Source organism: Scyliorhinus canicula, chromosome 4, assembly GCF_902713615.1.
Source record: "Scyliorhinus canicula chromosome 4, sScyCan1.1, whole genome shotgun sequence".
Classification (NCBI taxonomy): domain Eukaryota; kingdom Metazoa; phylum Chordata; class Chondrichthyes; order Carcharhiniformes; family Scyliorhinidae; genus Scyliorhinus; species Scyliorhinus canicula.
Genome location: NC_052149.1, coordinates 136,124,638 through 136,149,754, shown reverse-complemented (window position 1 = coordinate 136,149,754; position 25,117 = coordinate 136,124,638). Strand labels below are relative to the sequence as shown.

At 47.3% G+C, this 25,117-nt stretch overlaps 1 protein-coding gene across 1 annotated transcript in view; it reads right to left on the bottom strand.

Moving 5' to 3' along the window:
• LOC119965026 (ran-binding protein 17-like) overlaps nt 1–25,117 on the bottom strand; it is a 1,262,848-nt gene that overhangs the window by 446,646 nt on the left and 791,085 nt on the right. The window contains exon 19 of the mRNA XM_038795235.1: nt 8,867–8,970. Within this exon, the coding sequence (XP_038651163.1) occupies nt 8,867–8,970 (104 nt within the window). The remainder of the gene's footprint in view (nt 1–8,866; nt 8,971–25,117) is intronic.

The following is a 25,117-nucleotide window of genomic DNA, read 5'->3' as shown; positions in this document are numbered from 1 at the left end:
CAGGGGGGCAAAACAGGGGGCAAGAGGCTGGGGGAAAGGCCCGCAGGGGCATGGGGGTGGGAGGGAGCGGACAGGCCCAGGGGAAAAGTTGAGGCGTGGAGAGGGGCTAGAACGCTGGCTACGATAGATCACAAATGGCGACAACAGAAACAAGGGCACCGTAAACAGCCATCGTGGAGGGCTCCCAAACAAAGAGTGCAGAGGTCTGTCCACAAGCTAAGTGTGGCTGACCCCGCAGGAGTGGGGGGAACAGAAACCCCCTATTAGGACAGTCACCTGGAAGATCTGATGTGGAGATTCCGCCGTTGGACTGGAGTGAGCACAGTAAGAAGTCTTACAACACCAGGTTAAAGTCCAACAGGTTTGATTCAAACACGAGCTTTCGGAGCGCAGCTCCTTCCTCAGGTGAACCTAGAAGATCAGGAGACTTAATCGCCCGGTGAAAAGGTCCCGAGTCTTTGCCCATTTAAAAACTCTGAGAGCAAACAGTATTCCTCCAGGAGACCCACGTGAGGGAGAAAGACCGACTGCAGTAAGAAAGAGCTGGATGTGACAGATTTACCAATCATGCTATGGGTCAAGAGCTAGGGAGGTGGCCACACTGCTCAATAAGAGAATATCAAGGCAGCATTTGACCGAGTATGGCATCAAGGAGCCTTAGCTAAGCTGGAGTCAATTGCAAACAGGAGGAAAACTCTCCACTAGTTGGAGTAATATCTGGCACAAAGGAAGATGGTCGTGGTGGTTGGAGGTCAATCATCTCAGCTCCAAAACATCACTGCAGGAGTTCCTCAGGGTGGTGTCCCAGGCCCAATCATCTTCAGCTGTTTCATCAATGACCTGCCTTCCATCATAAGGTCAGAAGTGGGGTTGTTTGCGGGTGACTGCACAAAGTTCAGCACCGTTTCTCAGATAATGAAGCAGTCCATGTCCAAATGCAGCAAGACCTGGACACTATCTAGTCTTGGGCTGACAAGTGGCTAGTTACATACATGGCACAAAAGTACCAGGCAATGACCATCTCCTACAAGAGAGGATCTAACCATTGTCCCTTGACATTCAATGGCATTACCACCACTGAATCCCCCACAATCAATATTTTGGGGTTACCATTGATCAGAAACTGAACTGGACCAGCCACATTAATACTGTGGCTACCAGGACAGGTCAAAGGCTAGGAATCCTACGGTGAGTAACTCACCTCCTGACCCCTCAAAGCTTATCCACCATCTACAAAATACAAGTCAGGTGTGTAATGGAACACTCTCCATCATGGGGGTAGTGGGTAGAGAATACTCCACAACTGTAATCTCCGATTACGCTCCATACCACGTGGATGTGAGATTGCAAACAGGCCAGGCACAATGCCCCCACATGGAGGCTGGACACGGCCATCCTGGACAATAAGGTATTCTGTGAATGGATATCACAGGCCACAGACAGGTACGTTACCAACAACCAGAATGGGGAGATCTCACCCCACACGTTCTGGGAGCCACTGAAGGCGATGATAAGGGGAGTAATTATTGATACAAGGCGCGCCAAGATAGGAAGAAGAGGGTTGCTAGGCAGCAGCTGGCCAGCTCCATTCTGAAGGTGGAAGGCGATACTCCTCGACCCTGATCATGGAACGACTGGTGGAGAGGAACACTGGAGGAAGAACTGGCGGAGAATGGACTTTGACCTGCTCTCCACTGGGAAAACAGTGCGGCAGCTCCGCCAGACACGGGGGGTCCTTTTACGAACATGGAGACAAAGCTGGCCGCCTGCTGGCTCACCAGCTGAGAAAGCAGGCAGCCATGAAAGACATAGCTCATTAAAAGACTGAAGCAGCAGGCTAGTCACTGCACCAGAGAAGATCAACAAAGCCTTCACAGCCTTCTACCAAGAGCCTCCAGAGCAGGACTTGAAGATGAAGCAGCTCCTTAACGGACTGGGCATTCCAGTCATGGGAGAAGGCAAGAAGTGGTACCTGGAAGCGTCATTAGAACTGGGAGAAGTCATGGAGAGCATCAACTCCATGCAGGTGGGCAAGGCGCTGGAGCCAGATGGATTCCCGACTGACTTCTACAAAATATTTGCATCAACATTGGCCCCGCACTTGAGGGAGATGTTTGCAGACTCGCTAGTAAGGGGCACCCTGCCACCAACTCTGGCAAAAGCCTCAATATTGCCGATACCCAAAATGGACAAAGTCCCAACTGAGTGCGGGTCCGAAAGGCCCATCTCACTACTTAACATAGATGCAAAGACCTGGCGAAGGCCCTGGAATGGCGGCATGCCAGAGGTAGTCGCGGAGGACCAGACGGGCTTTATCAAAGGCAGGCAGCTAACATCGAACATCAGGTACCTGCTGAACGTGATAATGACCCATCCAGGGAGAGAACACTAGGCCTTCGGAATTACCTCATAGAGATACTGGAAATGGTTTGGGTTTGATCCAGGGTTCACCTCCTTACTGCACAGTGCTCCCATGGTGAGTGTACTGACACTTCTGGCTGTACAACTGCATGAGGCAGGGATCCTCACTGCTATTTGCTCTGGCAACTGAGCCACTGGCGATCACCCCAGAGCAACGACATATCCCCAGAAAACAGGACACTCGTCAGTAGACGAACTGCTGGACACGGGCAACCTTTGAAAGGGAAACTACGCGGCCATGTACGAGCGAATGTTGGAGGAGGTGCACTCCCCCTAGACGAGACAAGGAAAAAATAGGAGGAGGAACTAGGCATAGAGATAGGGGAGGACTCTGGATCAAAGCACTGCACAGGGCGAACTTCACTTCCACATGTACATGGCTAAGCCTAACGTAGCTAAAGGTTTTTAAAAATAAATAAATTTAGAGTACCCAATTCATTTTTTCCAATTAAGGGGCAATTTAGCGTGGCCAATCTACCTACCCTGCACATAAGAACATAAGAACATAAGAACTAGGAGCAGGAGTAGGCCATCTGGCCCCTTGAGCCTGCTCCGCCATTCAATTAGATCATGGCTGATCTTTTGTGGACTCAGCTCCACTTTCCGGCCCGAACACCATAACCCTTAATCCCTTTATTCTTCAAAAAACTATCTATCTTTACCTTAAAAACATGTAATGAAGGAGCCTCAACTGCTTCACTGGGCAAGGAATTCCATAGATTCACAACCCTTTGGGTGAAGAGGTTCCTCCTAAACTCAGTCCTAAATCTACTTCCCCTTATTTTGAGGCTATGTCCCCTAGTTCTGCTATCACCCGCCAGTGGAAACAACCTGCCCGCATCTATCCTATCTATTGCCTTCATAATTTTAAATGTTTCTATAAGATCCCCCCTCATCCTTCTAAATTCCAATGAGTACAGTCCCAGTCTACTCAACCTCTCCTCATAATCCAACCCCTTCAGCTCTGGGATTAACCTAGTGAATCTCCTCTGCACACCCTTCAGCACCAGTACGTCCTTTCTCAAGTAAGGAGACAAAAACTGAACACAATACTCCAGGTGTGGCCGCACTAACACCTTATACAATTGCAACATAACCTCCCTAGTCTTAAACTCCATCCCTCTAGCAATGAAGGACAAAATTCCATTTGCCTTCTGAATCACCTGTTGCACTTGTGAACCAACCTTCTGTGACCCATGCACTAGCACACCCAAGTCTCTCTGAACAGCGGCATGCTTTAATATTTTATCGTTTAAATAATAATCCCGTTTGCTGTTATTCCTACCAAAATGGATAACCTCACATTTGTCAACATTGTATTCCATCTGCCAGACCCTAGCCCATTCACTTAACCTATCCAAATCCCTCTGCAGACTTCCAGTATCCTCTGCACTTTTCGCTTTACCACTCATCTTAGTGTCACCTGCAAACTTGGACACATTGCCCTTGGTCCCCAACTCCAAATCATCAATGTAAATTGTGAACAATTGTGGGCCCAACACGGATCCCTGAGGGACACCACTAGCTACTGATTGCCACCCAGAGAAACACCCATTAATCCCAACTCTTTGCTTTCTATTAATTAACCAATCCTCTATCCATGCTACTACTTTACCCTTAATGCCATGCATCTTTATCTTATGCAGCAACCTTTTGTGTGGCACCATGTCAAAGGCTTTCTGGAAATCCAGATATACCACATCCATCGGCTCCCCGTTATCTACTGCACTGGTAATGTCCTCAAAAAATTCCACTAAATTAGTTAGGCATGACCTGCCCTTTGGGTTGTGGGGGCGAAACCCACGCAGACACGGGGAGAATGTGCAAACTCCACACGGACAGTGACCCAGAGCCGGGATCGAACCTGAGACCTTGACGCCGTGAGGCAGCAGGGCTAACCCACTGCGCCACCGTGCTGCCTCAACGTAGCTAAAGGTGGCGCACAGAGCACACCAAACCAGAACTAAAATGAGTGGGTTCTTTCCGGGCATGGAGGACAAGTGTAAACAGTGCCAGATAGGCCTGGCCAACCACACCCACACGTTCTGGGCATGCTCCAGACTTGTCAGATACTGGACTACCTTCCTTGAGGCCATGTCCATCCAGGGTTGTGGGAGTAAGGTGGAGCCCTGCCCAAAGGTGATTGTCCTTGGGGTAGGTATCAGAGCAGCCAGAACTCTCCCTGGGGAGGGGGGCCAACGCCCTAGCCTTTGCTTCCCTGATTGCCCGCCAGAAAATCTTGCTCAGCTGGTGCTGGACAGCAACACCCAAAGGCTGCAGACTGGCTGTCCGACCTGGAGGAAATTCCCAGGCTGGAGAAGATAAAATTTGCTGTCTGTGAATCGGAAGAAGGCTTCCACAGGACTTGGAAGCTGTTCCCCAATTTGTTTCAAAACCTGTTCGTAGCCAGGAACCAGTAGAGTAAGGGGAGGGAGAGGCCAACGAGCTACGGGACAGAGAGGAAAAGGAAAGGTGTCGGGGAAGGAAAGAGGGGCAGGGAGGAGGAAGGGGGGATGAAGGCACGCAGAAAAGAACGTGAGGAGCAAGGGACAAAGCCGCAGAGGGAAAGTTAAGGCCGAAACCAAACAGTAAATAGACACTTGTAAATATGTGCTTTGGCAAAGTTGGAGTTTGTAAAATATGTATACCGTGTGGGTAGCACGGTAGCACCGTGGCTAACACTGTTGCTTCACAGCTCCAGGGTCCCAGGTTCGATTCCCGGCTTGGGTCACTGTCTGTGCGGGGTCTGCATGTTATTCCCATATCTGCGTGGGTTTCCTCCGGGTGCTCCGGTTTCCTCCCACAATCCAAATATGTGCACGTTAGGTGGATTGGCCATGCTAAATCACCCTTAAAAAAGGTGAGGTGGGATTACTGGGTTATGAGGATAGGGTGGGGCGTGGGCTTAAGTAGGGTGCTCTTTCCAAAACTCGATGGCCGAATGGCCTCCTTCTGCACTGTAACTTCTATGATTCTATGACTAAAGGGGGGGTCTTGGCCACAGTTGCAGTGAAGACACTTGATTATAAATATATGTGTGAGGTTCCTTATTTTTGACGTGGTTTTGTAATTTGTAAATTATTGATTGCTGGATGTAAAATATGAAAAGTCAATAAAAACATTTTAAAAACCCGAGGTCATCATTGATCTCTCCAGTTTGAATTAAAGACAAAGGGTGCGATTCTCTGGAATGATTTCTAAGTGTGGCAGCGAGTGGGAACTACCGCGAGCTTCCCAGCGCTCATCCCGGTGAGGCTGGGAACGCTATTCAATGTTAATTGGTCCACTTAATGAGACACCACGGGCTTCAAGCTGCAAATGAAGATGCGCCAGCTAATTTTACGGGACTGGGCTTGCCAGCCCCCCTCGCCTGCTTACAAGGTCAAACAACATTTAAAGAGCACTTGCACAGCCAACCATTCTCACCTCGCAGCCAAGGCGCCTTGAAGACCGCCCCAAAATTTGGGGACGCGGATCTGGGGAAGCTCACAGATGTGGTCGAGACCAGGAGAGATGTCCTGTTCCCCCAAGCTCGGGAAGCGTGGCCAGGAGGACTGGCCCCCTGTGTCAAGAAGGTCGGCGGCCTACAGCATGGGTGCATGGGTGAGTTGACTTCAATGCCTGCAAACCCTCCCGGCTCGAGACCTTTCCACTCCCACGTGAGCATCCAGCACCCCAACCCTCTATGCGGCCCCCAACTCTCCCGTCACTACCCCTATCCCTTCAACACCCCCAATCGTTCCTTCACCACCCTGCCCCATCATGAATCACTCATGCGGCTAACAATGCCCTCTCTATGTCTCCGCGAGAGAAGCTCTCCCACAATCGCCAGGAGAGGGCCCAGACTGGCGGAAGGGTGCCGGTCATAAGAATCCTCACAACCTTTGAGGAAAGGGCCCTGGAGGTAATGGGGTGGCCGAGAACAGAGCGGTCACCAATGCGGAGTTTGGTGTAGGCCGCAGAGGTGAGGATCCACCAGGCCCTCCTCCGGGTGGGAGGACCTGTCACACGTGAGTTGTTATTGCTATGCAGACTGGCCCATCCCTCCCACTTATTACGTGTTCATTCTCCCGCAGGTCCTACAACCGACGGGATCGCCAATCTGGGGTGGCCTCATTCCCCTGCCTCCCATGAGACCATCTCTGAGGAGAGCTCCTTGGATGCCATGACTGAGGCATCACAGCTGCCATCCCCACCCTGCACCGGCACGGAGACATACACCTCGGTGGGTGATGTTGGTGGACAGGCTTCTGGGGCACAATCTGGTGAGCACCACACAGTGTTGATATACATCAGGTTGAGGCAGTAACACCCAGGCGAGACACAAGTCAGAGGTCTGCTGAATCCCAAGATCTCAGCCTGAAGCTGAGCTATGGGACATGCAATTCCGAAGCTGATGGAGACGTTAAGGAGCGGACGGGACATTCAGAGGCAGATGTCAGCAGCTCCATAGCTGATTGGAGGAGTCCCAGAGGCTGTGGATGGCGCCGGCAATGCGCGGCACCAAGGCTAACACTGCTAGGGTGGCGACTGCTGTGGAGCCTGGTACACGACGTCGGCAGAATGATTGAAGGTGTCCAAGGCGTCGTGCAGTCAGTGATGGCAATGGCTGAGGGCCTCAACAGAATATCTGACTCGCTGAGGGATGTGACCCAGCATAAGGCTGACCTTGATGAGGTGCTGCCCTCAGATGGGCATTGCAGAGTGCACTGCAGAGAATTACCCAATCACTGAGGAGCATCACAGAGTGGGCCGACGCCATGGTGCAGACATCGGGGAGCCACCAGGGCTGGCAGAGACAGATGACGCAGGGGCAGCCGGAGCTTGAACCAGCTGTCCCTCCGTCCTGGGGTGAACCTTAGAGCCCTATGGGCAACGTGCGTGAGGAGGGGGCGCTGGGTGCAAACCAGGGCCCGTACCATGGAGTGGAGATGGTGGCCGCCAATGGTGCCAATTCAGCAAAAGCCTTCAGCTGCATGGCCAGAGGCCTCAGCAGTCGGTGGGGATTATCGGTGGTCGCTGGGTCAGATGGGCAGGGACAAGCGTTGTGTTATGGCCAGTGTTTAGAGAACCCCAAGTGTATCATGGAGTTCACCTGATCTACAACTTTTAATAGATTGTGGTATGGGGAGCACACGGCCCACTCTACAGGTGTGGTACAGCAGAAATGGAAAAGTATGTTTTAAAGCAAAACAATGTTTATTCTATGAACACAAGTTAACCTTTTTAAAACAAACAGTGAATATCTTAGCAACCATTAATTCAAAGATAACCCCTAAAGAATACAACACAAATTAATCCTTTAAGCTGTCCTTTTAACATCCAAAAGACTTAACAAACCTTTAAACAGGAGCACATTAGGTTCACATTCACTATTGAGAACAGTTATAATTCTGAATTCACCAAATGATCAAGAGATAGTCCTTCATGGCAGAGAGAACAGCAATACAGCTGCTTTGTCTGACTTCAGCTGCAACACACTGAAAAACGAAACCAAAAAGACAGACACACCCAAGCTTTTCTCAAAGTGAAACAAAAAATCAGAACCAGAGCTCAGCTCCACCCACACTCTGACATCACTGCAGTAACATGAGCAGCCAAACATTTCTTAAAGCGACATTCTCATGACAGTTGCCTCACGGAATAGGTACACACGCAGGGGTTGGCATGGTGGAGCTGCGTGCGGTTGCCCCCTGCCCCAGCGCCCCCCCCTCCCATGGCGGCCCACCCCAGCTGAGAGTGCCCCACCCCCACCTGAGAGTGCCCGAGTACTGGGGAAGCAGGTCCAACGGCTCTGGGCTCTTTGCCTGAGAGTAAATGTGGCTACTCACTTCCTCAGCTCCCAGCCCTTCCATCAGGTTCACATTTGAGACAGGTCTCCTGTTTAAAAGGTTGCAAGTCCTGAGCTTTTTTAAATGCCCTTTGAGTCCTGCCCACCTCAGGCAACGTTAGTTATCTTTCTGTCAGATTTAGATATCCTACATTTGGGGGAAGAGGAAGAATGGGCACTACCGCACGTGCCATACTGAATAGTGTGTATCAAATCACCACAGGGAAACTTGGGTTATGAATCAATTTCCATTGGACGATTGTATCTACATGAGGATGTGCAATCTTAAATTCAATCCAAGATCAAAACAAAAAAGTAATATCCATACTTATAATTTAAGGCTGATAGCACACACATAGAAGCACATTGGATTTGATGGGAATATTGATGCATAGCTTACACATTTACACAACTCTCATTACCTCTGGAGACTTGAGAGCTTGACATTTACACATGGCTTTTTATTGCCCAAGTGGTTCATACAATAGTAGTCAATGTAACCTTTAAATTACAGCAGCATTTGGACTATTTTAAAATAGTAAATGGGGTAAATGGACATGTACATGGCAACACCTTAGATTTATTTTGGCTGATAAATAATGAAGACAAACATACCTTGGCCTCACCTTCCTTGAAATTACTGTTGAAGAGCTGTGTCAGGGTTTCAAATGTTGTAGTTAGTGGCAGCATGAACAATTCAAATTCATCCTCATCCTCACCTTAAGTGTCAAATAAAAAAAGAAAAGAAAATGTTTTCTCACAGTAATAATTAGAAGAACATGAACTCAAGTCTCAGAACACTATTCAGTCTATACTTAATCTCACAATTTTGACATCTCCCAGTCAGCATCCAGGCAGCTCCAGATGACCACCCATTCTAAAATGTTAACATGTGAGTTTATGTTTCAATCACTACTGCTAGCAGTTCATTTCACACTATCAGTATATATTAATTTTCTCCTGCTTTCTGTCCCAAATCTCTTATAATCAATCATATACTTACGCTCACTTGTTCTAGACAACTATTTTTTTCTATCCTTTCATTATTTATCTATCAAATAAACCCATAATCTTTACTGTTCTAACTAAAACAGCTACAATTTTTCAATCTTTCTTTGCAAGGTATTTCCTTATACCAGGAATATCCAAGTGAATAAACCTCGTTTGTACCCTCTCTGTTGGCTCAATATTCTTCCTATAGCATGCCAGTTAAGTGCACAGTGCTCCAGTGATCTTACTAATATTTTACATCAATTCACCATTACATCATATCTTTCTTATGCTGTATTTCTTTCCATAAAATATACCATGGCAGCACGGTGGACAGTGATTAGCACTGCTGCCTCACAGCACCTGGGATCCGGGTTTAATTTGGCCTTGGATCACTGACTTTGTGGAGTTTGCACTTTCTCCCCGTGTCTGTGTGGGTTTCCTCCCACAGTTTGGCCATTATAAAATTGTCCCTTAGTGCCCAAGGATGTACAGGTTAGATGGGGTTGCAGAGATAGGGCGGGGGAATGAACTTGGTCGGGTTTTCTTTCAGAGGGTCGGTGCAGACTCGATGGGCCCAATGGCCTCCTTCTGCACTGTAAGGTTTCTATACTATTCTATTCTATTTATGGTCTTATACAATTGAGATGTTACTATTGTTGTCCTGTGAACCGGAACCTCTCAATCATTTTACTTTTTTCCATTCCAAGTGTAATGATTACCTGTTAAACAAAAAAGTAGACTTTGAATTCCATCGAGTACTTCTTTGCCCATCCCATCATATTATTTATATAACGTTGCAGCAGCCTTTGAATCTCAAAATTATTTGATATGGCTCCAAATGTAATATCACCTGCAAATTTAGACATTACTATGTCTAAATCATAGATGTACTGTGATCAGGAGTCCTAGAACAGAATGCCATGGAACACCATATCTTATACCTTGAAGAAACTTTACTGAACTATTTAATAATTTCATCTTTAATTAAAGATTCCCAAACGTTCGCCATCGCACATAATACACTATCTGATTCATAATTATGCAATCCAGCATCATCCTCTTTTGCAACTTGGGTAAGATGGGTATTACACTGGCCTATTTTCAGTCCTTAAGGACACATATAACTTCCTGGGATTTCCCACTTCCCTCAGGATCCTTGGTGAATGCAGTCGGGTCCAGCTTAACTAACTTCTCTAAAACTTTTATTTCTTAATTTCCCAACTTGCTTTTAACCAATTCAGGATTTACCAATTCTCCAATATTCTTTTGTAAACTTTGAAGTTTTGCGTTGTAGCCATCTGGGATGGCCACTTCCAACAAGAAACACGGACGTTCGCAAAGCATTACGGAAAATATGGACAATGCAAGATTCAGGCAGGCACAGAGGCTGAATGTATATTTGTGAGCAAAGAATCCAGACAGCATTGAAACCCCCAACCGATTAGCTTTTTGATGGCCCATCTCCGTAATGCAAAGCACTGATACTTGAGTAACCAATACACTCCCAGATATTTCAGCACCACGTCCTGTACTCAGGAAGTGTAAACAACAAGGTCAATGACCGCTTAGGAGACTCCCAGCCATCAAGGCACCCGCCCCTTTACTGGCTCAGATCGAACACAGTGATCAAGAACTACCCAATTAGTGGGGTCCAAACCAAAGGACCGCCCAAAATAGCGCAAAACTCCCCAAGGATAAAGAGAGACCCTGCTATGTGTTTGGCCTCTCTTGGACCTGGCGCTCCGGCAACATCCACCTCTAATTGCAGCACCACCAGAATATAAGAACATAAGAACTAGGAGCAGGAGTAGGCCATCTGGCCCCTCGGGTCTGCTCCACCATTCAATGAGATCATGGCTGATCTTTTGTGGACTCAGCTCCACTTTCCGGCCCGAACACCATAACCCTTAATCCCTTTATTCTTCAAACAACTATCTATCTTTATCTTAAAAACATTTAATGAAGGAGCCTCAACTGCTTCACTGGGCAAGGAATTCCATAGATTCACAACCCTTTGGGTGAAGAAGTTCCTCCTAAACTCAGTCCTAAATCTACTTCCCCTTATTTTGAAGCTATGCCCCCTAGTTCTGCTTTCACCTGCCAGTGGAAACAAACTGCCCGCATCTATCCTATCTATTCCCTTCATAATTTTAAATGTTTCTATAAGATCCCCCCCTCATCCTTCTAAATTCCAACGAGTACAGTCCCAGTCTACTCAACCTCTCCTCATAATTCAATCCCTTCAGCTCTGGGATTAACCTAGTGAATCTCCTCTGCACACCCTCCAGTGCCAGTATGTCCTTTCTCAAGTAAGGAGACCAAAACTGAACACAATACTCCAGGTGTGGCCTCATTAACACATCATACAATTGCAGCATAACCTCCCTAGTCTTAAACTCCATCGCTCTAGCAATGAAGGCCAAAATTCCATTTGCCTTCTTAATCACCTGTTGCACCTGTAAACCAACTTTCTGTGACTCATGCACTAGCACACCCAGGTCTCTCTGCACAGCGGAATGCTTTAATATTTTATCCTTTAAATAATAATCCCGTTTGCTGTTATTCCTACCAAAATGGATAACCTCACATTTGTCAACATTGTATTCCATCTGCCAGAAGCAAGTTCAACGCCCGCTACCAGACGGATGAGCCCAGCTGAGCAGCAGTTACTTCTCCTGACCCAGTAGATCCAGAATCTAACAAAGGCCACTGTTCCTCTGACCTAAGCCGGGTGCCTCAAGTTAAGTACAGGTTGTCATAGTTGTTAGGTGTAGTTTAGCTGGTAGTGTTTATGTTGCATGATTAATCTTGTGTGAAAATAAAGTACCATTGATCTTGAACTAACTAACTAGTGTTTGGCTCTTTGATCGATATCCGGTTGAACCTTGTGGTGGTATCATTTGATACCTGGTGACTCTGAGCAATATAATATTGATATCAAAAGAAAGAAGGGCAACCTTATTGATTGCCACATTTACAGTAGGCAAAAAAGGCAACAGTTCTTGGCGACATCTGATGGGACTCGACCCGGAAGTGACTGTCACTCCGAGAGAAGCCACAAAAACGTTTGAATTGGAAATCCAAATTGGAAAAAGAAACCACAAGCGGAAGACCAGTATCGATCAAACCGCCAAGATTCGGAAGTGTGTAATTTGCATGCGTACTAACAAGGGATATAAGGTAACCTCGATAGATTTTGTTGCGTGAAAAGTTCGGGAGTTGTGTAAACCGGAAAATAGCTTAAGCCGTACCTGCTGTTGGCATCACCGTTTTAATCCCTGCCTGTCCCAAATTCCCGGTAGAAGAAACAGAGATTACGGTAGAGATGGCAATGAAGGCAATGGAATGCCTTATGCACCCACAAGACCCCGAGGTCGCAGCAACCAACAGAGCAGAACAGTCCCATATTGGAAGAGGAAAATAGGAAGTACCTAAAGGGGAAAGGATGGCCCCTATGGTCTGAGTTTTATGCGAATGGGGAAACAGGTCCTGGTAGTGTAGGACAAACTTGGTGGGATAATCTGACCAAGATCCACAGAAGAATTTGAGTAGAGTTCGTAAGCTGATGGCAATCGTGTCCTGCTTGGAACAATTGCGGGGCACAGAGGAGGTCGTGAGGAAGCTCCGTAGGCAGCTTGAGGAGAAGGAGAGGAGGAGAGAGGGAAATGTTAGTGAGTGTGAGAGAGTAAATGAGCAACTCCGAGAGCAGCTAGCGGCGAAGGACAAGGAGATGGCTGATGTCAAACGAGCACACCGATCTTGTCTCACCCACCTAAGTAGCTTTCAGATCCAATATGATAAGGCCTACCAGGACACGCAACGTGCGATTTTGGTAAGAGAGGAAACAGAACAGCAAGCAGAACAGTTGAAAAAGCAATGTGAGGACTTAAAGGCAGCCCTACGAGCACTCCACAGTTCCACCACGGAACAGAGGCAGAGTTCCGTAGACCATGCTAAGTGCGGGCAGCTAATTGCAAGATTGCAATCACTGCTGTCAGTTCAGAATGGGTTCAGAGATACCTTTGGCCCACAGTTAGATCAGGAAGATGGCCCTGATTGGCAGGAATTTAATGAAACGGCCCAACGATATGTGAATGAACCAGAAAGTCAGAATAGTGCCCCCCAGGCCCCGTAAAGGAAAGCACCCGCACCACCGACTGCACAGGCAGCACCCAACCCTATGAATCCCATCACCACGCAACGTAGAGTAACAACAGAAAACCAACCGGATTTTGTGTACACCACCCCACTAACCATCACCCAGTTAAGGGATGCCCGCGATAAAATAGAAACCTTTCACACCACGTCAGACCCACACCACTTTTTTGAACTAGTTAGGCAACAGACCGTCATGTACAGTCTGGACGAGCAGAAGTAAAACTCATTGTAATGAGCCTTGACCCGTCGGTTAGTTCAGCCATTCCCGAAGAGGTAGGAAGAGGTAGTCTCCAAGATATGAAAACAGCCATTTTGGGTACCATTGGCTACAATAGAGGAGATCCAGTCGGACGGTGCAGACAGAAAAAGGGAGAGCATCCAACAGCATTTGCTGGACGCCTCTGGATCCACTTCACCGCAGTATTCGGTGATTTAACACGCGCCCATTTATCTGCAGACAATACGGCCAAATGGACCCATATTTTAGTCTCCCATGCCACGGAGGCAGGACAAAAGTCATGTGCGAATTACAACCCCTGAGACCCAGCACACAACGAAGAGTGGGTACTGAAGCGACATTCTAGAGCTTGCGAACAATCCCTACAGAAAAAGACAGAGCAGAAGAGAGTAGACGTCAACATGAATCCAGTAAGGGCACACCAAGACCCCGCATAGGTAAATGAAGGCAGAAGTAACACGCAGCACCCTAAAGTGCAGGACTGCTACAATTGTGGACAGAAGGGACATTACACCCGAGAATGCCAAGCCCCCCAGAAACAGCAACGGAACTTGCCCACAAATGCTCCCCCAGGAACAAAGCCAGAGCTATCCACAGCGTTAGTGCCCGTGCAGACAATTTAGCCATAACCGGCACTGATTGACGGTGTTCGGAATCCCCAACTTGGGTCTGCGACACACGTTGGGACAAGTCCGGAAGACCGGTAGTTGCAGGCACAGTCCGGGGACACCCCGTAGAGTTCCTTTGGGACATAGGAGGGTCCTGAACCACGTTAAACTCCTCCACGATGTACCAGCGAGATATATGGCCCACTACAGACACCATCACCGTAAGTGGCTTCACAGCAGCATTACATATCCCTGTGGATATCCAGATCGGTAACATTAAAACTAAGCACTCAGTCGTTTTGGTAGATTTGCCCCAGATAAATATGGGGATTTTATGAGCTCACACAACCTTTCTTTCGATCCCATAAATAAATGTGTGTGGAAAATGGCTAAGCAGCGCGAGCCCCCGCCACGCTCCCAGTAGGAGGCTATGCACACAGGATTAGCTCAGTGGGAGAGTACTGGTTTGATCCACAAACCATTACCACAGGCAAAACAGTTAGAGAAGTCTTGAAGAGACATAAAGCATCGTTTGACTCGCACAAGCACGACTGCGGTAAAATTCCGGGAATGGTCAACTTTACAGGTCCCAATCCTAAGCCCCAGAAACAATACGGTTTTCCACAGCAAGCCGAGGGTGAGATAGCTAAAGTAATCCAGAGTTTCTTGGACCAAGGAGTAATTCGGCCCGTAGCCTCAAAGAACAATGCCCCGATTTGGCCCGTAAGAAAACCAGATGGTTCATGGCGACTGACCATCGATTACAGAGAATTAAACAAAGAACTCGTTAGCAGCCCCCACCGTTGCCACAAGTCCCAAGACCATGTTAAAGCAGGGACTCCAATCAAAATTATTTCACGGCTTTGGACATTAGCAATGGCTTTTGGTCCATTCCATCGGACAAAACATGCCAGTACAAATTTGCGTTCACGTTCCAGGGACAGCAGTACACGTGGACATGCCTTCCACAACTCCCCCTCCATTTTTTAGACAATTGGTGAACGGATTAGCAAAATTTTCCCAACCTGAATGCCTCGTTCAGTATGTGGACGACTTTCTCCTACAGATTGACACCAAGGAAGAGCACATTTCGCTTCTTTCGGAACTATTAGGACTCCTAACAGAAATTGGATGCAAAATCAACACCAAAAAAGCCCAAATTCTCCAAGAGAAGGTCACTTATTTAGGTACGGTCATTAAACATGCTAAGCGTGAGATAGAACAGAAACAGATCGATTCAATTGTAAAATTGTCCCTGCCCCAAAATGTTACAGCACTTCGGTCATTTTTAGGACTGGTTGGTTACTGCAGGAACCACATTGGCGGTTTCACCACAAAAGCAGCCCCACTGTCCGAGTTCCTTAAAAAGCAGGCCCCATGGAAATGGCTTCCACAGCACACGGATGCCGTGGATCACGCTTTACAGGCACCATACCCACACTCCCGATATGCAATAGAGGTAGCGACCACCGACCGAACCCTGTCGGCTGTACTTCTATAGGAAAGGCAGGATCGCTTAGGACCCATAGCCTATGCCTCACGAGTTTTAGATACAGTAAAGCAGGGATTTTCAGCCTGTGAAGGGCACTTGCTCACAGTTTTTTGTGCTGTCCAATACTTCTCATACATAACAGGACTCATCCCCGTAACCATTTTGACCGAGCACACCCCGACACAGCTACTGTTAGACAGTAGGCTAAAGGACGGCACAGTAAGCCAAATTCGCACAGCGCACTGGACCCTACTCCTACAAGGATGCAACATTATGGTAAAAAGGACAAAGACGCACACGTTTTTGGCTGACAATTTACAATATGCAGGAACCCCAAATGAGTGTGAGATCATTGCACCCAAGCACAGCACAGGCCTCTTTGATCCCAAATCGGCACCGAAAAAGACAGGCGTCCGACCACTGACGACCCAGCTCACAGATAAAGCTCTAAAAAATTATGTAGATGGCTCCTCCACAGTTCTAGATGGTAAAAGGATGACAGAATGTGGAATTTATGTAGAGGACGCGCAGGGACGCGTTTAGATCTCGGTAAAGTTGTCTGGATATTTAGGTTCGCAGGCAGCCAGGTTAGCAGCCATTGCTTACATTGTGCAGCACCCAGATTCGTTCCCGACCCCAGCAGACATATATTCGGACAATTTGTATTCTTGCCCCTATGGGAATCTAGAGGATTTATATCCGCCGACGAAAAACCCCTATCCTCAGCACCATTACTAAAACACATTCTCAAGACAGCGAAAGGTCGAAAATACAAAATCATAAAAGTTAGAAGCCACCATCGTTCCTCCGCACCCGGTGTGAAAGCAGGCTCACAACATGGCCACTTTTGGCAACCCCCTGAGAGTGCCCCAGTACATGCGGTCCACGTCTCACAGACCAATATCCAAGATTTGGCGCAGGCACAGAAGGAAGATGACACGCTAAAGGAAATTTTAAAAGGAGACTTCCCGGCTCCCTATGATAGGTTCAAAGACACTTTAACGATACACGAGGGAATCATATTAAAGGATGGTATTCATGTGGTCCCCACCCAGGACAGGAACCAGGTTATTTGTTAATTCCATGACGGACACGGACACCAAGGGATAGAATCCACCCTTGCCCACCTCAAACTTCTCTGTTGGTGGCCCGATTTAAAAACTGATGTAACCCACTACATTGAGAATTGTTTGATTTGCGCCCAGAACAACCTGGACAGATATGCAAAGAAAGGTCAGCTAAGGCACACCCGCCCTGTTAATGGCCCATGGACGAACTTGCAGTTAGACTATATTGGTCCCCTCCCCCCCCCTGCTGAAAAGGATTTAAATATGTGTCAGTCGTCATATACACCTTCACAAAATGTGTAGAAGCATTCCCTTCAAGAACAAACACGGCCAAAGCAACAGCAAAAATTCTAACAGAGCACATTTTTACTAGATGGGGACTCCCCCGTAGTATTGAGTTGGACCAAGGTTCGCACTTCACAGGCAGAGTAATGAAACACGTCCTGACGATTTTCGGAATAAAACAGAAGTTTCACATTGCCTATCACCCTCAGTCCTGCGGCATTGTGGACCGCATGAATCGAACCCTAAAGGCAACACTTGGGAAGATGGTACAGCAGCACAATACAACATGGGACACAGTGCTCCCATTCGCACTGATGTTCATTAGGAACACGGTGTCGAGTTTGACAGTATACACCCCTCATACCCTCATGACCGGACGACCCATGAAGGGTACCGAGTATTTATTTGGACTTGATTTGGCCAGCCCCACATTCGCCGCCCTTACCCACGAAAAAGCGGTCCAAAACATAATGGAGAATATTAAAGCAGCACAGCTCGCTGCAGCTGTTCGACTAGGCGCTAAAAGAAAGCAGAGTAAGCCCTGCTTTGATACGACAGTACACCCGATAGAGTATACAGTCGGACAGCAATTCATGATCTCCCTGTACAATCCTAGTTCATCCCTCTCCCCCACATTTGCAGGACCCTACTCAATTTCCGATAAAGTAAGCCCCTCAGTTTACAAGATCACATATCCAAATTGAAAATCAGGATGGTTCCATATAAACCAGCTTAAGGTTTATGGAACGCAGTGCAGCCACTCACACCACATTTTACTGGCAATGGCAGACAACGAAGACCCGCCCACTGGCAACCCAATCCAGCCTTCCCCCAGCCAGGACAGCACGTCCACAGACACGACCTCAACTCCGCCCCCAGAGACGAATTTCAAACTCACACTTGATTTGGCCGCTAGCGACAGCGGTAGTGATAGCGACAGCGAAACCACAACGAATGCTCCTGATATTCACCAGGTTTGTTTCAAACACGAGCTTTTGGAGCACGGCTCCTTCTTCAGGTGAATGGAAAGGCTTGTTCCAGAAATGTTTATATAGACACAGTCAGAGATGCCCCGGAATGCGAGCACCTGCAGGCAATCAAATCATCAAAGAAGCAGAGAGAGAGGTAACTCCAGGTTAAAGAGGTGTGAATTGTCCCAAGCCAGTTCAGTCGGTAGGCCTCTGCAAGTCCAGGCTTGTTGGTGGGGGCCGAATGTAATGCGACATGAATCCCAGATCCCGGTTGAGTCCGCATTCATGCGTGCGGAACTTAGCTATAAGTTTTTGCTCAGCAATTTTGCGTTGTCGCGTCTCCTGAAGGCCTCCTTGTAGAATGCTGACCCGGAGATCAGAGGCTGAATGTCCTTGACTGCTGAAGTGTTCCCCAACTGGAAGGGAACAGTCCTGCCTGTTGATAGTCGCACGATGCCCGTTTATTCGTTGTCGCAGTGTCTGCATGGTCTCGCCAATGTACCACGCTTCGGGACATCCTTTCCTGCAGCGTATGAGGTAGACTACATTGGTCGAGTCGCACAGGCTGGATTGGGTTGCCAGTGGGCGGGTCTTCGTTGTCTGCCACTGCCATTACCATGCAGACACTGCGACAACGAATAAACGGGCATCGTGCGACTATCAACAGGCAGGACTGTTCCCTTCCAGTTGGGGAACACTTCAGCAGTCAAGGACATTCAGCCTCTGATCTCCGGGTCAGCATTCTACAAGGAGGCCTTCAGGAGACGCGACAACGCAAAATTGCTGAGCAAAAACTTATAGCTAAGTTCCGCACGCATGAATGCGGACTCAACCGGGATCTGGGATTCATGTCGCATTACATTCGGCCCCCACCAACAAGCCTGGACTTGCAGAGGCCTACCGACTGAACTGGCTTGGGACAATTCACACCTCTTTAACCTGGAGTTACCTCTCTCTCTGCTTCTTTGATGATTTGATTGCCTGCAGGTGCTCGCATTCCGGGGCATCTCTGACTGTGTCTCTTTAAACATTTCTGGAACAAGCCTTTCCATTCACCTGAAGAAGGAGCCGTGCTCCGAAAGCTCGTGTTTGAAACAAACCTGTTGGACTTTAACCTGGTGTTGTAAGACTTCTTACTGTGCTCACCCCAGTCCAACGCCGGCATCTCCACATCCTGATATTCACGACCAATGGAAAAACAGACCAGGCCCCAGTCACTACAGCCTCAGTGACACCGACCTCGATATGTTAGGCCCCTGAGACACAATTTATTTGCCGTCACCAGAACCTGACCCACTGCGCGACGATAGTGACACCCCCTTACCCCTACAGAATACGAAACAATGGCACGGTGACAATTCCTTATCGACTGATAAGAAACGTCGAGATGGATCCCACATCGGCCCACGCTGCTTTGGCACAGAAACTCCAGTCACGAGTTTGGCAACTGGGAGATGATGATGACTCCGAGTCTGACTCACACCATGCTAACCCCTTTAAGACCCTTTTTGGAATGGAACCCTGAGGTGTACAGATGATGAGAGGAAGGAACCAATTGAGATTTACGGTGTCCTATTCCCTGATGGAGCCTGCCCGCTTTCTTCTTTAGTTTGTTCTTTAATGTTGAATGTTTCTCTCATATGACTTTATTTGTCGCTCTCATGCAAATTTCTTGATCCAGTTATGATTACTCCCTTGACACCACATGGCAGTTAAAGGCACAAGTTTGTTGAAAGTCCATAAATATTCAAATTCTTACCGTTCTTGTAAGGTCACTCAGGCAGTGGAGTAACGGCACTGGTCCCCGCCTGCCTGAGGACGCCCTATGCATTTGGTCAGCCAAGCTCGGGTAGAGGAGCAATGGCACTGATCACTGCCTTACCCGGGGATTCCACCCATTCTTGCCCTGCTCATGCGCACCCCATTCGGAAAATTCTTTTCGAAAATCTTTTACTGTTCTTTTAAAAATGTGGTTTAAAGTATGCATTTTGCCACAACTTTTATTTCCTTTCCGGCGACCCTTCCACCTGCTATTTACATGTGAACACACTTGGTTGAAACAAATTTGCACTGGACGGAGAAATTGTCCGCCGACTCAGCCCATCAAACACAGGCTGCGAGGATGCTCGCACCGTGACAGAATTATTTTTCGGATGTCTTGTCTCCCAAATGGTTGGTTTAAAAAAAAGGGAGTCACATATGGTGACCATTCTAAATGGTAAATTGACATTAAGGTGAAATAGACAGACAAACGAGATATTAAACACCAAGATAATAACAGATATTATGTTTGTACCCCCAGGGAGATACAAATATACTAGAGACAGAGGAAGACACAGACAAGATGAAGACGGACCTGATGATCTGCATCATGATCGTCGTTGGATCAATACAGTTGCACGCGTTAGCGGACCCGACACCCTTCACCACACAGGCCCTGAACTTGACCACCCAACACGATACCCCGAGCCCGGACACTACACCACACGTAGACACAGCCACTGATACACCCACAAGGTGTGGTAATATCATAAAGTGGTATTCCTTTTCATACACGGTAGAAGCCCTATAGATTATAGCTATACTTTGCAGTGTCATCCAGGCGATCAGACTTCGGAAATGGTGAAGGAGAGCCTCCCGCCCTCCAGTATACACACTCAGAGCCCCCTTTCTCGGACTTCAGCAGACCCCACACTCCTTTTGAACTTTTTTCTCCCTAATAAATTCCGTAGTTTTTTAAAAATAAAATTAGGTTCTCTGTAAATTGACATAAGTAGGAATGTGATGCTGCTATTGTCTATTTTGTACTATAATATAAGTTCCTTTGATTATTAGATAGCAGCATGAGTGTACTTTAGTTAAGGACAGTTAGAGGTTCTCCTTTTGTGTAAAGAAACTGAAATGTATGTTCGAATGTTATAGTGCCCCCTTTGAATTTTTATAAATACCTGTTGTATTAGGGAAAACTTAGGTAAATGTTTCGACCCACAGGACAGAGTAGGATAGAACCTGTCCTTGATTGAGGGTATCCGGCACACCAGAAAACAGGAGAAGATCCAGTAGTGTGATCCTTCACGCTTCGCGTTGAGGATCAAGAAGGCGGACTGTAGCCATCTGGACGTTTGCAAAGCATAACATTTGCAAAGCATAACGGGAAATATGGACAATGCAAGATTCAGGCAGGCACAGAGCCTGAATGTATATTTGTGAGCAAAGAATCCAGACAGCATCGAAACCCCCCCAACCGATTAGCATTTTGATGGCCCATCTCCGTAAAACAAAGGACTGATACTTGAGTAACCGATACAATGCCAGACATTTCGTTGCCACTCCCTGTACTCAGGAAGCGTAAACAACAGGGTCAATGACTGCTTCGGATACGCCCAGCCATCAAGGCATCCGCCCCTTTACTGGCTCAGATCGAACAGTGATGAAGAACTACCCAATTAGTGGGGTCCAAACCGAAGGACCGCTCAAAAGAGCGTGAAAATCCCCAGGGATAAAGAGAGACACTGCCAAGTGTTCAGCCTCTCTTGGACCTAGCATTCTGGCAACAATTGCAGCACCACCAGAAGCAAGTTCAACGCCCGCTACCACACGGATGAGCCCAGCTGAGCAGCAGTTACTTCTCCAGACCCAGTAGATACAGAATCGAACAAAAGTCACTGTTCCTCTGGCCTAAGCGGGTGCCTGAAGTTAAGTACAGGTTGTCATAGTTGTTAGGTGTAGTTCAACTAGTAGTATTTATGTTGAATGATTAATCTTGTGTGTAAATAAAGTACCATTGATCTTGAACTAACTAACTGGTGTTTGGCTCTTTGATCGATATCCGGTTGAACCGTGTGGTGGTATCATTTGATACCTAGTGACTCTGAGCAATATAATATTGATATCAAAAGAAAGAAGGGCAACCTCATTGATTGCCATATTTATAGCAGGTTAAAAAAAGCAACAGCCTCAGGAAGTGATTGAGATAGAGACCATTGCAGCTATTAATGTGGGTTAATATTATAAGCAAGACACAGGGCTACATATGCCACATGGGGCAGAAGGAATATTTACTGATTGCTTGATCAGAGAGCAAATAAAAGCACAAATATTGAAGGCCAAACAACTTATAACTATGCTAGAAACTTTAATGATTCTATGAAGGTGGGCAGCATGGTTGTTCAGTGGCTAGCAATGCTGCCTCACCGCGCTGAGGACCTAGGTTCAATCCCGGCCCCGGTCAATGTCCATGTGAAGTTTGCACACTCTTCCTCTGTCTGCGTGGGTCTCACTCCCACAACCCAAAGATGTGCAGGGTAGGTGGAATTGGACATGCTAATTTGCTCCTTAAAAGTAATAATGATTCGAGGAGGCAACTTTGAGCATGTAGAAGATCTTAAGTTAACTGGGGTGGATGATTGCTTCCAGTTTTAGACATTCCATTATAGGAGGAATGGAAAAGGAGCATTGTAGATTCACAAGTATGAAGAAGGGATTCAGCCATTCAAGTTATTTTGAACACAGTTGAGATTATTTAGAGGTTATGTCATTAGGCCTTCCAGATTATGATAATGTTAATGATGATGTATATTGGCAATTGAGACAGTAGCATGTGGGCCCAAATGCAAAGTTTCCACAAATGGAATTAAAAGGATTGAAAAGTAGTTTACACAATGTGTTTTTTTACATATTTTTACGGGATGTGGGCTTCACTGGCCTGGTCAGTATTTATTGCCCATCCCTAGATGCCCTTTAGAAGTTAGCGGTGAGCTGCTTTCTTGAACCGCTGCAGCCCCTGAGATGTCGGTACACCCACAGTTCTAGGATTTAGACCCAGTGAGAGTGAAGGAATGGCAATATATTTCCCAGTCAGGACGATGGGTAACCTGGAGGAGAACTTCCAGATGGCGTTGTTGCCAGGTATCTGCTGCCTTAGTCCTTCTAGGTGTATTATGGGTTTGGAAGGTTCTGCCTAAGGAGCCTTGGTGAGTTCCTGCAGTGCATCGTGTAGATGGTTAACACGGCTGCTAATGTTCATTGGTGTAAAGGGAGTGAATGATTGTGGAAGGGATCGCAGTTAAGTGGGCTGCTTTGCCCTGGATGGTGCTGAGCTTCAGTGTTGTTGGAGCTGCACTCATCCAGGTGAGTGGAGAGTATTCTATTACACTCCTGACTTGTGCCTTGTAGATGGTGGACAGGCTTTGGGAGGGTTAGGATGTGAGTTACTCGCTGCAGGATTCCTAGCCTTTGACCTGCTCTGGTAGCCACAGTATTCATATGGCCAGTCCAGTTCAGTTTCTGGTCAATGTTAACCCCAGGATGTTGACAATGGGGTATTTCAGCGATGGTAATGCCATAGAATGCCAAGGAACGGTGGTTCGACCCTCTCTTTTAGGAGATGGTCATTGCTTAGCACTTGTGTGGCGCGAATGTAACTTGCCACTTGTCAGCCAAAACCTGAATATTGTCCAGGTCTTGTTGCTTTTGCGCATGGACTGCTTCATTCATTATCTGAGGAGTCGTGCTGAACATTGTCCTGACCTTATGATGGACGGAAGGCCATTGGTGAAGCAGCTGAAGATGGCTGGGCCTAGAACACTATGGGCGGCATGGTGGCAAAGTGATTACCACTGCTGCCTCAGAGCAACAAGGGCCTGGGGTCGATTCTGACCTTTAGTGACTATCTATGTGGAGTTTACACCTTCTCCCCATATCTGTGAGTGTTTCCTCCAGGTACTCCAGTTTCCTCCCACAGTCCAAAGATGTACAGGTTAGGTGTATATGTCATACTAAATTGCTTCTTAGTGTCCAAAGGTTAGATGGGGTTATGGAGATAGGGTGCTCTTTCAGATGGTCGGTGCAGACTCAATGGACCTAATGGCTTCCTTTTGCACTGTTGGGATCCTATGATTCCATACCCTAAGGACCTCCTGCAGAGATGTCCTGGAGCTGAAAAGATTGACATCCAACCACCACAACCATCTTCCTTTGTGCCAGGTATGACTCCAACCAGCGGAGGGTTTCCCCTGGTTCCCATTGACTCCAGTTTTGCGAGGGGTCCTTGTTGTCGTACTCGGCCAAATGCTTGGATGTCAAGGGCACTCACCTTTGGAGTTCAGCTATTTTGTCCATGTTTGAACCAAGGCATGAATAAGGTTAGGAGCAGTGTGACCTGAGTGGAACACAAACTGGGCATCCATGAGCACATTATTGCTGAGTAAGTGCCGCTTGAAAGCGTTGATGATGATCCCTTCCATCATTTTATTGGTGATTGAGAATAGACTGATGGGGTGGTAATTGGCCGGGTTAGATTTTCTTGTGCACTGGACACACCTGGGCAATTTTCCACATTGCCAGATAGATGAGAATGTTGGAGCTGTACTGAAACAGATTGGTTAGAAGCGCGGCAAGTTCTGGTGCATAAGTCTTCAGTGAGACAGCTCTCCCAATTTTGGCACAGGCCCGCAGATGTTAGCAAGGAGGACTTCCAGGGAAGACAGGGCTGGGTTTGCCATTGTTATTTCCGGTGCTGAGGTTGATGACGGATGAGTCCGTTCGGTTTAATTCCTTTTGTTTTCTTTGTAACGGTTGACTACAACTGTGCAGAATGTTAAATTCTATCATAAACCCGAAGTCCATACTTCAAAATAAAGGAATGCAATAGTTTCAAATATTTGAAAAGCCCGAATAAAAATGGGAAGTAAGAAATTAGGGTGACACTGGGGTTTGGGTAAAAAGATGTGGTGCGGGATTCTCCGGTCCGCCGACCGTGTTTTGCTCCATTCCCGTGCCACCAGTGGGATTCTCCGTTCCCGCAGTGGGCCAATAGGGTTCCCCATTGTGGCTCCCTCATGCCGTGGGGAAACCCGCGGGCGGGGGTACGCTGCTGGAGGACTGGAGGATCCCGCCGACGGAAAACCCCGCTGCTGATTTTCCAAATGGTTGTTTAGTTGCAGAAAGTTCAATGATTCTAAGACATTGCCACAAATTAAAGATTAATAGTTTTATTAGAAGTGCCAAGAGTAAGCACGAGAAGGAATTAGAGCAGGTTCTAATGCTCTGTTAA